This window comes from Merops nubicus, unplaced genomic scaffold (assembly GCF_000691845.1).
Source record: "Merops nubicus isolate BGI_N331 unplaced genomic scaffold, ASM69184v1 scaffold30403, whole genome shotgun sequence".
In the NCBI taxonomy this organism is placed as follows: Eukaryota; Metazoa; Chordata; class Aves; order Coraciiformes; family Meropidae; genus Merops; species Merops nubicus.
In genome coordinates this window covers 24,446-38,996 of record NW_008597398.1, presented here as the reverse complement: position 1 = coordinate 38,996, position 14,551 = coordinate 24,446, and the positions used below count along the sequence as shown (strand labels likewise).

General features: G+C 36.2%; 1 protein-coding gene across 1 annotated transcript in view; it reads left to right on the top strand.

Moving 5' to 3' along the window:
- Window positions 1–14,551, top strand: part of INTU (inturned planar cell polarity protein) — a 40,361-nt gene that overhangs the window by 14,679 nt on the left and 11,131 nt on the right. Inside the window, exons 3-7 of the mRNA XM_008936693.1 lie at window positions 1,150–1,353; window positions 5,769–5,887; window positions 7,950–8,039; window positions 8,564–8,641; window positions 9,458–9,647. Coding sequence (XP_008934941.1) covers window positions 1,150–1,353; window positions 5,769–5,887; window positions 7,950–8,039; window positions 8,564–8,641; window positions 9,458–9,647 — 681 coding nt within the window. The remainder of the gene's footprint in view (window positions 1–1,149; window positions 1,354–5,768; window positions 5,888–7,949; window positions 8,040–8,563; window positions 8,642–9,457; window positions 9,648–14,551) is intronic.

The window sequence follows — 14,551 nt, the reverse complement described above, 5'->3', positions numbered from 1 at the left end:
TAAAAGAGGGAACAGAGAGTGTGCCTAAAATATATTTTCAGTTGCTTTGAGCAATGATGAAGAGGAAGGTATCACCCAAGAAAATAAATCCATTTATTCAGAAGTTACAAATTTACTTACATCACTGCTGGAACAACTAAGAAAGACAATTTTTGTAAGGCAGTGCTCATAAAAAGGTGGTATGCAACTTGTGAAACACATTTCCACAGCAAGTTAGGAATTTGTGTTACTTGTGAGCTGGGATACATGCACTTATTCTAAAATTCATGGTTTTTACTTTATTTGGGAAATAATGAACCTTAAATATAACGTTGGTTTTGTTTTTTTTTTATTAAATGAGCTTGATATCTAAACTTTAAGTTACTTTTTAAGGGAATTCTGTGTTTGTACTTTCTTTTTTTTTTTTTTTACTTTGTTCTTCTAAAGAGTTAGGGTGTGAATGCGACAAGATGGAGTGCCTACCCCCACCCCCCTGCCATGGACAGGTTCACCTCCCACAAGTGATGTACATTTTTATGCTTTCTGGTTGTGTCAACAAAACTTTTATTTGCTGACTTCATGTTTTAAAATAAAAAAGAAGAAAAGTTAACAAAGTGAAAATGTTGGCAGGCTGAAAGAATTGCTACCAAGTGTTACAAATTAGCAGACGTTTGCAGCCTAATGTGAATTGATTTTCCTGTGCAAATGTACCTGTCTGCACACAAAACAGCAAAGAAATGCTCACTGGAAGAGCCTTCAGGATATATACTCACAAAAATGCTGACGTTTTGAAAGAAGTCAAATATTGTGTGTGTTTCAAAAGCATGGTAATAGGTTTTGTGTTCAAGCAAACCCAGCACAGTAAGTATATTTTTCCATTCCTAAAACTGTAAGAATAAAGTAGGAAAACACATCAAACCACATGCTTACTCACATGGTTCACAGCACATGTAATAGCTGTGGCTTTGTCCTTAATAACAGACGGTTATGTAATGCTGAATATATAATTGATTTTCTTGAAACAGCAGGAATTTTTGAATGCTTACATCTTTGTCAGTAAAGCTAAGAAAACTTATCTCTTAAAGGGCTCAAACTGCATCTGTTTCATCTGATATTAGGACGTAATTGTAAGTACAGTCTCCTTTACACAACACTTAATTATCTTAATAGGTTAAACTTACATTTGAAACATCAATATTTGAGCCTGAAGGAACTTCTCAGCAAAGGTATAAACAGGCACAATCAAGCATGAACAATCTGGTTCGGCTCTTGTGGGGAGAAGACAGCACAGACCTTCAACAGGCTGTACAGGATGTGCCTCATATTGTTATGTTCCTCACAATGAAATTGGACTCTGAAACAGCTAAGGATGAGGTAAGTGGCAAACTAAACACAACTGAAGATGAAAAGTAACAACTGACAAAGCAATGCTGTTTGAAAAAAAAACCTGCTTTTTTTAAAAAAAGTAATTTTGAGTAGTCTGCAAAATGTCCATTCTGACAGAAATAAGGCCTGAAATTCCACAAGAAAAAGTTAGCATCACTGCTGACAGACTCTTATTTGGACTTGAAATCTCTTCAGCACTGCTGAATGCCTTTACATAAAGAGCAGCCTAGAGGTGTTAACAGACAAAGCAGAGAGAAAGTCAGAAATTGTCTCTTGGATGCTCACTGTAATGTTTTCAATACGCCTCTGAAATCTGGACTATGAAATCTGCCCAGCCAAAAAAAGTTTCCCCAGCAGGAGCTGTTGGCAGCCCCCATACATGATCTGTCTAGCCCCTCCTGGTTTGAAATGCTAATGTGCCTTTCCTTAGAGGACTCTGGCATGGCTGCTGTTTGCAGTCAGCTGTTGATTCTTGCTTGGGCAAATTTTCTGAGCTATTGAAGTACTTTTTCTTTGTTCCATAAGGCTTCCTTTCACATCCCACTCCTCTTTGTGTTCCTCAGAAAAAAATTGCCAGTGTACATATAAGCTATTGTAAGTTTATGTGGATGTTGTTCATGAGGCAGCCGTAGCTACAGATCCTCCACTCAGAATGCAGGTTGCAGGGAAGACACAGAACAGTGAGGAGGGCCGAGTTTGGCTTCGTGCCTGATCTGAAAATCACAAATGGATAAAGTGGACTTTTTAGGAACAGACGTTTGGAAAAAGTCTCTTCTCCCCTTCTGTAAATTCTCCTTAGATTAGCATAGTGCCCCAGTGGTCTATATTATCTGTGATGTGGAGACAACAAATGAAGCACAAGTTTTGCCAGTCCCCAGGGACTGGGATGGCAGGATAGCTGTCGAGTGGGGAGAAGAAAGACATTTGCTTTATATCCCTTGAAATTCATCCTTAGATTCAGTCAATGCTCCATCTGAGATGTCTTTATTTTTTCAATACTATTTTTCAACTGATAGCAGTTTCTGTTGCTCTGTGGATGATGTGTAATAGAGAAAAGTGTTAAAACTGCACATAATGGAGTTTAATTTTATCTTCTGGAGACAGGGCTGGGGAGGAGAACCCTAGAAAATTGATTGTTATCATAATATCATGTAAAATATGCTGTGCAGTTTGCAGAGTCAAGTGCTTGAAAGCTAGGAAATGACAGATTTATGGCTACTTGTGCAATTCTAATTCAACATACGCAGCATGATATTGTCATTTAACTTTTTTTCTGAAAGATGCCTGTCTTGTGCAGAGGACAAGATGGGACAGATGAGCGTGTGTAATTAAGGTTTATTAGGCAGCCATAAATCCAGTACTTCATAATTCTGGAGTACTTGACTTTGCACAATATAAATCATGCTCTTTTAACATAGTATGTTTAAGGTATCTCTCTGTAATGTGCCATGAAGCATCCTAATGCTGTAAGCTTTGGGTTCTTTCCAGTCCTGTTTAAGAGACTACACTTTTTCACGGGAGGTACCTTCAGCAGAAATCAGATTATAGAAGTGTCTTTTTTTTTTTTTTTTTGGTCTTAATAGCCTTGCAGCTAGGCAATCTCATTCTGTGCTTTTTTCCCCATTTGGAGACACAAATGGTACTGCAGTATTTTTCTGCTTTAGTATTTCCCTATAATAAAAATGAAAAGAGCTCACTGAACTGGTAACTAAATAAACTTAAGATGCTTTATTCAAGTTCATTTACATATTGCAAATAGCTCTTTTTTTTCTTGAATTCTAAGTTTGCAGTCCAAGGCTTCTATGTTATGTGGATTTCTATGGGCAGCTTCTGTAGACTTGAATGACCAGTTTTTTCTTGGTCACATAGATAAATTTTTGTTCTAATATTTCATAAAGTTTATTTCAGAGCCTCTAGCTCCTCTGTTGGTAGGTGAATAGATATGCAAATGCCTAGTTTCAATTCCTTTACTTCAGAGTTAATGGAGTACTTCTTTCTTGCTCCATTATTTCTTTATACTCTCTCAAGAAATGGGATTAACCGTGAATGTTGAGCAGAGGTAAGAGGGGGATTGTAATGCAGTTGTTCTCCCTTCATACCACGGAACAATTGCTTCCTGAGGAGTCTTGGCAGCTGTGTGGCCCCAAATAGTCTCTCAATGTTGAGAGATGGTTTTTGGTTTAAACAAGCTCTTTGTAACATTTCTGAACAAAAGAATGCTGCCACCGTCAAGGCATTTGTTTTTAATTTCATTTGGTGAACAGTAAGCAAATTTTTATCTTGTAGATGTCCTGTTACAGATTTAGGTCCCAGTAGTCCTTCAAATTAGCAGTGAAGTTATTGTACACCTATGCTGTATTGTACAATAAAAATATAATGATCCTCTACTAAAGGTCTTTACCCATCTCTAAAGGGGGAATAGTATGCAGCTTACATCCATGTCAACAATGACAACTAGAACCAGGGACTAATTCTTTCACTTGTGAGCTTTTGGCACACAAAAATAGAATGAGCTCTAAGACTTGTAAGCTCTGTCTACTCAATGGTAAAGGAAAGTAGTATGATACATCATTTAGGATGTGTGCATGCATGTGGGGAGTGTCCCATGTGATAGTGGTTTCAGTAGGTAAGGTTGATTTTGTCTTTTACAGTTTGGTTCCAGGTAGGTATTAACCATTGCAGCATAGGTTATTTGTAGCAGTATACAACTACACCATCTTATGTGTTGGAGCTGATTTTGGCAATGCCATGTGCCTTAAAAGGAATAATGTTCTTACTCCTCCTTACACAGTAGTGTTACTGGAGGCACGTGTTTAGTGTGCTGGCCAAGTCTGGGTTCACACAGACGCTGACTGGTACTTCTGTCGCGTTTCTCCCCTTGAGTATAATTTCTGAGTTAATCTTTAAGAACTCGTAGTTATCTTTCATCCACTGTTTCTTTTTTAATCTTATGAAGGATGCAACTTAAAGCCTCTATTGTCAGAGCACTGTTTGAAGATGACAAGTTTTTAGCTGGTCAGCACCATTTTGACACAATTTCTTTTAGCCATTTCCTATGTTGTCAAGAACTCACAATATTTTTTTTTTTAGACGTTAGTTAGGCTCAGTTTGAGAAATTAGCAAAATAAAAATGGAAGTTGTTTGATAAGCCATTAGTTTAGATAGTCTGTCCAGCTTTGTTTTTGTTGTGTTGAGGGAGTTTTTACACTTTTAGAGAAATGAGCTACCTCTCATTTATTAATTCCATTGTCTTGGCCTTTGAACTATTGTCTTGCTTCAAAGACAGCTAATCTTGTATGGGTGGCATGTGCTGAACCTTGCTAACTCATTAATATATATATGTATGTGATACAGCTATGACCTTTTGTTACTGTTTTCTTTTCTTTCCCTGGGAAAGCTTACAGATAATTCTCAAATGAATTTTGTGTAAAGGCCCCAGTTCATAGTGAGGAGAAAAAAGGGTTCTTTCTAGCCCTTTGTAGTGCTGTAATTAGAAAATGGCAGCATTTTTTTCCAGCTGAGGGACTGATTCAAGAAAAAAATCCTTGTCACTAATGAGTATTCCAAAATAGAGCTAATTAAATTGAATAAGAATGAAGAATTTGCCAGGTCCTTCTGTAATGAAACTTTACATTCTTTTAATCTGTCCTGTCAGAAAGCAAAAAATGTGGGGGAATCATATGTTAGCTGATTACTATATTTTTATTGTTGCTAAAGTAATTAATATAAAAATTTTGAAAATGCTTACATAAAGAAATTATTTTAAAGAACTGGTTAGAAAACTATCTCCACTGATCTTCAGTTCCAAGATGACGACTTATGTCATGGCACAGATGGTGAGATGTTTGGTGATAATTGTTAATGGTGTATATGTTAAGTATATGCCTCTCTTCTGTGCTATATTTTTTTTGTAAAAAAATTAGGTAGGGTTATATAGTGAGATGGTAGTTTTTGTATTCTTGTTGTTGGTTTTAAAGAGCTATATGTTTGATTATTTAAATCACAATTTAAATGTTGAAAGAACCATACAAATATTCACTAGTTCCTGGAATGGGATTTGTTAACAGTGTACTTTCACCTGCAAAATGCAGTGCCCATACTGTTTGTCATTTTATGTTTATACTTATAGTAATGATTCTGAGTAAGTCCTACTTCTTTATAAAAGAGTAAAGTTAAAACTGTTAGAAACAGTCTTGTGCATTTCAGAACTTTGCAGTATGCCCATGAAGACTACTGCTTCTTTGAAAGATGTGAAAGATTATGATAAAAACTTCCACATATATAAAAAAAAAAAATTACACCACAAAAAAAAATTATCTTATTTTCTGTGGTTTTGTTTGATTTTTTTTGTGCTGTTGCTTTTGCTTTTGCTTTGCTTAACTAACAGCTAACTCTCTTCACAGCAAGAAATTCTTTATCAGTACCCTATATCAGAAGCATCCCAAAAACTGAAAAGTGTGAGAGGAATATTCCTCACACTGTCTGATGTACTGGAAACTGTTACTGGTACCCAGATTATCAGGTAAAAGTATTTGAAATACAAAGTTTTGCTACTTTTATTGTTGTATACATATGTGTATAGAAAACCACACATGGGTCATGCATCAAGTTCTAGACAAAATCAGAGTGGCTCTGTTAGGCAACAACAGCATGCCTGGAGTTGGAATGCTCAGCCTGGATGTACATTCACTGTGGGGAATTTCTTTGTCATGGATGGCAATTAACTAGGAATTTTATTTCAGTGTAACTGGTTTTAGATCACTTCTTAGAAGTCTTAAAACATCCTTATCTAAACTAGGATTCCATGGCACTGTTACTATGGCAGACTAGAAATTCTACAACAGCTTCAATCAGATTGAAAAAAAAAATTAAAAAGATAAAATGTAATTCTGGAATTGAGACAGCAAGTATCACTTTTCCACACTTCTTCCCATTAAGAATCAGTTTACATCTCCTGAGAGTCTCTTCTGCACATCAGTGCCTTGTGTCAGACACAAGACCTGGATGGATGTAAAAAAGCCAAAAGCCAGTGGGATTTCAGGCCCAAGAACACCAAGTGCAGGAAGTAGTGCAGTGTTAAGTTTATTTAAGTTACCTTTTCCACTGATATTTTTTTCCTTAAAAGGAGTTCTTGAAGTGCTTCTGAATACCTTTGCTTACCAGAAAATGAATACTGGTTAATTTACTTTTGTCCATATTTGTTTCTTCTCATTATTTTTTTTTCTCAGATTTTCTGGTATCTTGCTATTTTGAGTTTGAAATTTTAACATTGCTTTAACTGAGCTTAAAACTTTGTGGTTAAGAAGTTACTAAATGTCAGGCTACAAATTTGGTGATCAATAGGAACATGGATTAACTCCTTCAGCTGCAGGTGTCAAACCTAGGCTTTTGATCTTTTGCACCTACCAGTATTTTAATGCAGTGCCACATTATTTACCACAGAGTTATGTTAAGTCCTCCTAAATAATTATGCATTAGTAATAGAAATTCTCCCAGGTAGAAACTTTTTTTGGACGTGTAGTTTTTCAGACACATCCAAAAGACAAACATATCCATTGTTTGATTATCTATGCCTATGGTATAATCAGAAAAACAATACAGGAATACATGATAAAATAGACTCGCCTTTCCTGTTCAGGTTATCAATTTCCCCTTTTTGAGTCCTAAAAATATAAAAGCACTTCTGCTCTCTGTGGACTGTCTTACCTCTTCAAAAAAATATCACCCATAATCCCCAGCTCTCCTATAAAGCTTTTTCTGTCAGAGGAGTAAATTATGGTTACTGGGTCTGCATATATTGTGTATCTTTCGGAATGGGGATATTTATTTCTTTGTAGTTAATTGCATTATAAATACCTAACTTGTTCTGCCTGGTAAGCACTTTTGGTTACAGGAAGGATATAAATTTCTGGTGACCTGCAAAAATATGAAGGTTTTTCTTAACTAGTGAAATGACACTATTGTTTTATTCAGTACTATCAATTTCATGTTCTAGTCCACTCTGTTGTTGTTCAAATGAAAGTTCCCTGTGTCTTTCTAGAACTGCTGATCTTTTTAGAGCAATTTTCTATACAAGGAGATAGCATGAGACTTCGAGTTTAGTTTATCACTGAAGTATTATGTTCAAATATCTCTTGGGCTTGTTCTCAAAATATGTGGAGTCTTTTTAAATTATTTTCTGAGTGACTGCTGTGTTCAGAACCTTCATTATTACCCCTGGTTATGTCCCTGTGATCTGAAATAGTATTTCTTTCCTAAGAAGGTTGTGTTGAAAGGCAGGCAGGAAAATCTTTAAAGACTATCTGAAGCACTCAGAAGGCAACTCTGGTACTTCAGTAGTGGTTGTTCATCCTTTACATTTCTGTATTTGAAAACATTACTACTGGTGTGATCTCTGGACTAAAAATCAGAGATTTTTTGAGTTCTTTGAGTTAGTATAGTTACCTAGCATAGTTGCATGCATGGGATTATACATGAGCATAAGACTTTGAATATAAAATACATATAAGTTGTTCCATCTTATAATGGTGGTATTTTATAACCTCATAGTGTTAACAGAAGTATTTCTGGTTTAATTTTTCTAGTTCCTCCCTTTTCTTATGTGAAAAACTGGTTCAAGTTGTTTACTGGAAAGAATCTGACAAGTTGCTTGTAATTGGCCTTCCTGAAGAAAAGTGAGTTTCAAATAAAATGCTGTTTCCTTATAATTTTACTTTATTTCCTATTATGAATCCTCAAATTGTACTCTTCTATCAAAAAAGCAAGAAAGGGAGGGCTTACAATGTGCTTTTTTTACTACAACTGCTTTATGTATCTGTGATTCTCCCTTCCTGATTGACTTCACATTTTTTATATATCCATAGTTACAGTTTCTTAGTTCCTCTAAAAGGAATAAGTCTATACATCTCAGAAATACATGTAGGGTAGAAAACAGTAATTTTGGTAAAGTCCTGATTAAAGACTACTGAATAACAGCAGTAATATTACATATTTATGTGTTCTAGGAGTACTTCTCCGCCTCCCCCCTCCCAAGCTTTACTACTGTCTGCATCATATTGGTCAAGTCATTCAAAGGGAATCTCATAGTTCGATGAATTTTCTGTTTGCACTACATGACTAGAACAGAGCTCTTCAGAAGAGGCTTATGCTTCATCTAGTAAAGATATTATAGCTCTATGTCTGAATTTTTCTTTTTTAGTGTGCCACTTTCTCAGCTGAGGAACATGCTTGAAAATGTTGTCAGGACCTTGAAATTTATGTACAGTTCTTTAGACAGGTGAGTTCTTTCAAACGTATTTTCTTTTCAGTCACTGATTTTTTGATTGATGCCCACCAAAAAAGACAGCTAGTGGCATTAATTTTGATGGAATTTACATGGAATTTCTTTCCATGTTTCTTTACACTTACAGCAAAACCAGAATTCTGTTCTTCTTGCCTTTTTGTTTCAGTCTTAACACTAGTAAGACTCTTAGGAAACGATCTTTGTTACTTCAGAAAGCTTTGTCCTTGATTAGGGTAAATCATTCACATAATCTAAGTCACTCTGGATGTCAACAGCACTCTGCAAATGTTAGCCCTTGTGTAAAAGCACTGTCTGTAAAACATACATATGAATCAGTGTTGGATTTTTTATAAGTAAACACTCTAGCCTTCTCAACTTTATTTGGTAGAGTGACTGTCTTTCTCTGCATTTGGAAATCACCCAGAAAACTTTCAATCTGACTGTAACCTAAATAAAATTGCCAAGGTAAGCTATTCATATGCTTGCATTTGTTTCAGGGTTGAAGTGTGTACACCATAGAGAAAGAAAAAGAATAATCTTTATTTCCAAAAGGACAGAGCTGATCATTGTCTCATCTTAAGTTGCTATAAAACATCTACTACAATGCTATACTACTTTAGTTATTAATTTGTTTGTAGGTACCACCTGGATATTAACCTAGTGGAGTTTTTCATGTTTAAAATGAATGTTAAAATAAAAATAAATCCAGAAGTAGTATCATGCCTTCGAGACTTCTATAGCACAGAGGGTTATGTAAACAAGCTCCAAGTTTCTCGATGTTATTCTAACTTGGAGTTCATGTTTGTTCAGTGCTTTTTGCCAGGTGGAAAACGTTTCTCGCCTGGATCATTTTTTCAACCTGTTCTTCCAGCGTGCCCTTCAGCCTGCAAGGCTCAGGGCAAACGCCAGCCCCAGTGCTCACCACTATGATACCTGCAGCACGCTCTTCTTAGACAGTCTCCCGGGCTTGCGCTGGCTGACCTTGCCTCAGGAGATCAAGGTGAGGTCACTTCCAGGTCTCTTAGGAAAACTTGTCTATGAGCGGCCAGAAAACTGATGCAGGTATCTTCTGCTGCTGTTGTGTAATCTACTTAAGTGCTTTGCCCAGCCCAGGCCACTCATTTTCCTACAGGATCCTTTATTTAAGTTTGGAACTACACAGTTGTTCCCCCAGGAAACAGACTGCTATTGTGAGTGTAGTTTGGTGACTTCAGAGTCAAACGACAAAGGAATGAAGCTTTATTTAAAGCTCCTCTCAAACCTCCACACTCCTCTCTTAACAACTAGCATCTGCAGCAGTGAAAGCAGCCCCTGGTATGTAGCATTACGTTTGATTTTGACCATTTAAGTATTTTTCTAGGTAGAAAATACCACTTTAGAAGTCCATGTTGAACTTGTAAATTAGGTGAGTTGTAAATGACTGTTGCAGAATCAAAGTATATATCTGTACATCATTTGTTTGACCCAATGCAGGTGCAACTTTTTTGCACCATTTCACCTCCCAATTAGACATTTGAGTTGTGCTGTAAGCAGTAGTAAGACAAAAGCCTGATCACAGTAAATAACATTACAGCTTTCTGTCTTAAACTTCATTTTCATTACTTAAAAAAGTTAAAATGGGGATTATTAGGATAATTATCAGTAAAGTAATATTAAAAATAATAATAATTTCTTTTACATATGTGTGATGTATAATCTCTGCCAAGTCGTCTGTGAAGTGACTTTTCATATGCACTATAGAATTGAAGTTACTAGGCCACCATATATGAAGGTGATAATCTGCAGTTTAAAACAATTACGACAATTTTTCTACAAGAGGAAACAAACCCAAGCAGACTTCAGCAGTCATGTTTTAAGACTGGCACACATTTCATTTATTCAGAGATGTATGGTACTCTTTGGAACTACATATTCATTTGAATTGCACACAATTAAAATTGAGTTGAGATTGAATTATGCAAAATGAAATCTGCAACAGGGGGTTGTAACTAGGTTAACTTTGTCTTGCCCAGTAGCAGTTTCTCTAGCCCAGTCCCAGCACAGTTTGACTCTGCACAGAGAAGCTAGTCCTACCTGTGGTCTAGAGTAGTTGGCAGGCAAGCTTATTGTAATGCCTTTTAGCAATGCAGTAAGTTCTGCAAAGTGAACAGGGTAAAATCCTCAAAGAACATAGGGGCAAACTTTTATGAAATTACATTTAGGACAACAGATGGTAGCTGCCTCAATTACAGAAAGTTTCTCTGAAATCTTTTTTGTCATGTTGAGGGTTTTTTTTGTTGTGTCTCCAGATAACCTTTCCATCTCTCTTCGGTTTTTGTTTGTTTGTTTTTTAGCCCCTGTGGGTATGTTTTCTGTTAATTGTGGTGTCAAATGTATTCTTTAATGACACAACTGTCTATGCATTAGTTCAGAAACAAAACAGAGGACTTCTCTTACTCCTCCAAAAGGCTTGTAATTTCCAATTTTTGTCTGTTTTCATGTAACAGTTTGTTACAAAGTGATTTAGCATCACTGCCTAAGGGTTATGTGTTGCATGTGAAGAGCATGTTTTGATCTGACAGTAGGGTCAGGTGTAGATAACTGGGTTTCACTAGGTGCAATCTGCTGTTCTATTTTCAGTTATGCCAGATGTACAGAAATCAATGTGTACTTAGAAGACATGGTGATCATGAAATGATTGCTTTTAAGTTTCTCCTCAGACAGACCTTCTGGGACTTGTGTGGCACAGAGTAGATGAAAGCTCTCATGTTTTTTTCACACACTTTCTCCCCCGAGTTTGTCTATTTTCTTATATGAAAAGCTCTATTCTTGGAAGACAATATGGTCCATTTGGATAAATAAAGCATCCAAAAGAACTTAATTGTAGAGCAGTAAAGCAAACATTTAAGCAAAGCTGAAGATATTACAAGTACCCTGGCGTTCTCCTGGCTTTTGTTTTCCTTCCAATTTCTGTAATCTCATCAAATTAATAGTTGTTATTCCCATGTATGTTTTATTTTAATCCTACAGAGTTTTTTTTCCCCTTATTAGGTTTTTAGCCGTACAGCAAAATAAAGTTAAAAATAAGGCAAAATGAGGCTTCTTCACTCTGAGTTTATAGTGGCTTTGGGGCAGCATCCATCTCGCCTTCTTTTAGAGCTTTGATATAAATGACTACAGCTGAGGTGCTGATCTTGAACTCTTCCTATTATTTAATAGGGGGAATCTGGTACTTGAGTAGTAATTCAGCTGCTTGACTTCCGCAGTTTAATTTTGCATTAGATGAATCATGTCCTAGGACTCCTGTGGCTTCATCTGCATTAGCTATGAAGAGAACCTGAAGTGAAAGGACGAGCTTGAATAGAGAATATCTACGCTGTAGGTATTTAATGAAATGCAGTCTCATTCAAGGCACTAAACATATGACTAAGTAGCTAATTACTATTTAAATCTGCTGGCCTTTAATGAGACAGACACTTTTTTTGAAATTTGATCTCTTTTTTTGTTTTAGAGCAATCATTTGACATAGATAATGAAAACACTTAAAGTCTATGATTCCAGTCAAGAAGGTAATTTTCTGTAGAACACATACACTTAAATTGCAATTTGGTAATATTTACACATTGTCCTTCATTTCAGAAGTGCTAGGTCTAAGGCATTGTAGTAAGGCACAGTGGACCACTTAGATTATCAGTCATTTCACTTCAGAGCCTAACGTGGATGAAAGAAATATTCACTGCATTTTCATTTTCCATCCTCTTGAACATAAGTGAATTCAGTGATTCAGTTTTGTCTTTGTGATTTTAAAGTATTTTCAGCTCCACAAGTAGGAAATTATTTTCCCGATCAGGTGAAGAGTTGTATGGACTCAAATATGACATGCAAACATGTATGACAGTTTTTACAAATTTCACAGGGAAAAAGCGTTCAAACACTTCATGAACATGGAATAATGTTTAGAATATGTTAGTCTTGTCATGGTAGAGTTTGTTTTTTAATGAGTATTTGCTGTGATTTAGTGCAAATGAAACAGCTGGGAAATTTTAAGCTGAGAGTTTTCTTTCATGAACAGAGCCAAAATATTTGTAAGCATTTAGAGAACCTATTTAAGTCTAGTTCTAATTATTAGACAATGATTCTAATCTGAGCTGACCATAAACTCCATTATCCAAACTTACTTCATCAGCAACAGAAAAAGAAGTTAACATTGTACTCACTGAAAGGAAAAAGGCTTTTTTCCATTTTTCAATGGAAAATTGAAAGTACTTCTCAGAATGGCTCTGCAGAAGGACTGAATTTGGATGTTCAAAATGACCTGATTTCTGCAGTGGCATATTTAATTAATAGGGCCTTTATCTGAGGATAATATTAAGTAGGACTTCCTGTTTTTCTAAGCTTTATGTTTAGTAAGTCCCCATGTACAATTTTCATAAAAGCATGTTTGGAGGGGAAGGGATGAAGTACTAAGTCTTTTGACTTTGCTGTTGACAGGGTTTGCAGAATTATTTCAGGTGTGCTAGGGTTGGGCAATAGAGGTTGCCATGGCCATTGCAAGCTATGCATCAGTCAGTGCTGTTTGTTTTCTGTTGTTTGCTGGTGTGACCTCTCTCTTCTCTCCATAACATGGATTGTCTTCTTTTTCATCTTCAGCAGCAGGTTGATAACACTGTAGTTCTGCCCACCTTGCCCTGTAGTATGTGTCTAGAGGCACTGTTGCTAAGTGGGCTTGAGGCTAATGTTTGAAATTATTTTAGTCGGACTTCTTTTCTTATAGAAAGCACCCACATGAACACCCTGTTATATGTTTTAGCTACAGAAGTACACGTTCATGGTGTGTCTCAGAAAAGTTTCTTTTGTGTCATAACTCCAGAGCTATATCTGTTATCCAGGTAAAAAATGTAGGGGGGTGTGTGTTGTCGTGTAACACCCCCAAACACTCACTTGCAGAATCCATGCTCTATAACTGAAGGGAGTTCTACACAGTTGTAGAATATGATCGGTCAGCAACCTGACGTAAGTTTGAAATACAACTTCTACCTGTTCCACATTTTTTCCTACACAGAAAATTAAGATTTTTTTTTTTCTTGTGATCAATCTTCTTTTATCCTCCCTGTTCTCCCCCTTCCCTTCTTCCTGTTCCCCTCTTTTCTTCCCCTCTTTCCCCTTTCTGTAGACAGATTCTCTTATGCCTTGTTCTCTAGTATAACTTGCAGGTGGTTTCTTTCTTGTAAGATTGTAGGTTTTTAGGGGATTTAGAAGACAAAGGAGTTCATATATATGGTACGGACATTGCTTTCCAAAATAGTCTTATATCATCCACGTTTTCCAGAAAAAAATTTGTTACTGCAGAAGATGAAATTTCCAGTTAAGTTTTGGTGAAGATCTTTATATTCTCTAAGGAATATAAAACTAAAAATGTCAGTTCTTTGTTGGGCAGAAAGCCATTTATATTAAAGCTGGGAAAAGCTTAGAGACTTGTTAGTTGTTGGCTGCCAATAGCCTTGCTGACATTTCTGTTTGAGAAACTGGCTGTATTTCAATTAGAGGCAGCCTGTTAATACAGCCCAAGAAGTTTGTAATTAGGTTCTTTTCATTAAGAGCACATTTATTTTGTGAACTTCTGTGGCTAGCACCATGTTCTTTAAAGGAAAGTGTTTTCAGTAAAACTTGAAATTAACAAACAGTTAGAGAAATAAACAAGCTTAAAGCAGTTTCAGTAGAACAAAGCTAATTCGTGAGAAAGCTTGGGCAATTTCCATAGAGACAAAAGTGAAATCCATTCTGAAAAAGATTTTTATAATAACACAGTTGGATACAGTAGCTTGCCAGATTTCAGAGTTGTCTCTAGCCTTCAAGGGACAGTCTCTAGACCTCATGCTTTAAAGCACACTAAAAGTAAGAGTGACATCTCCTTTATACAAAACA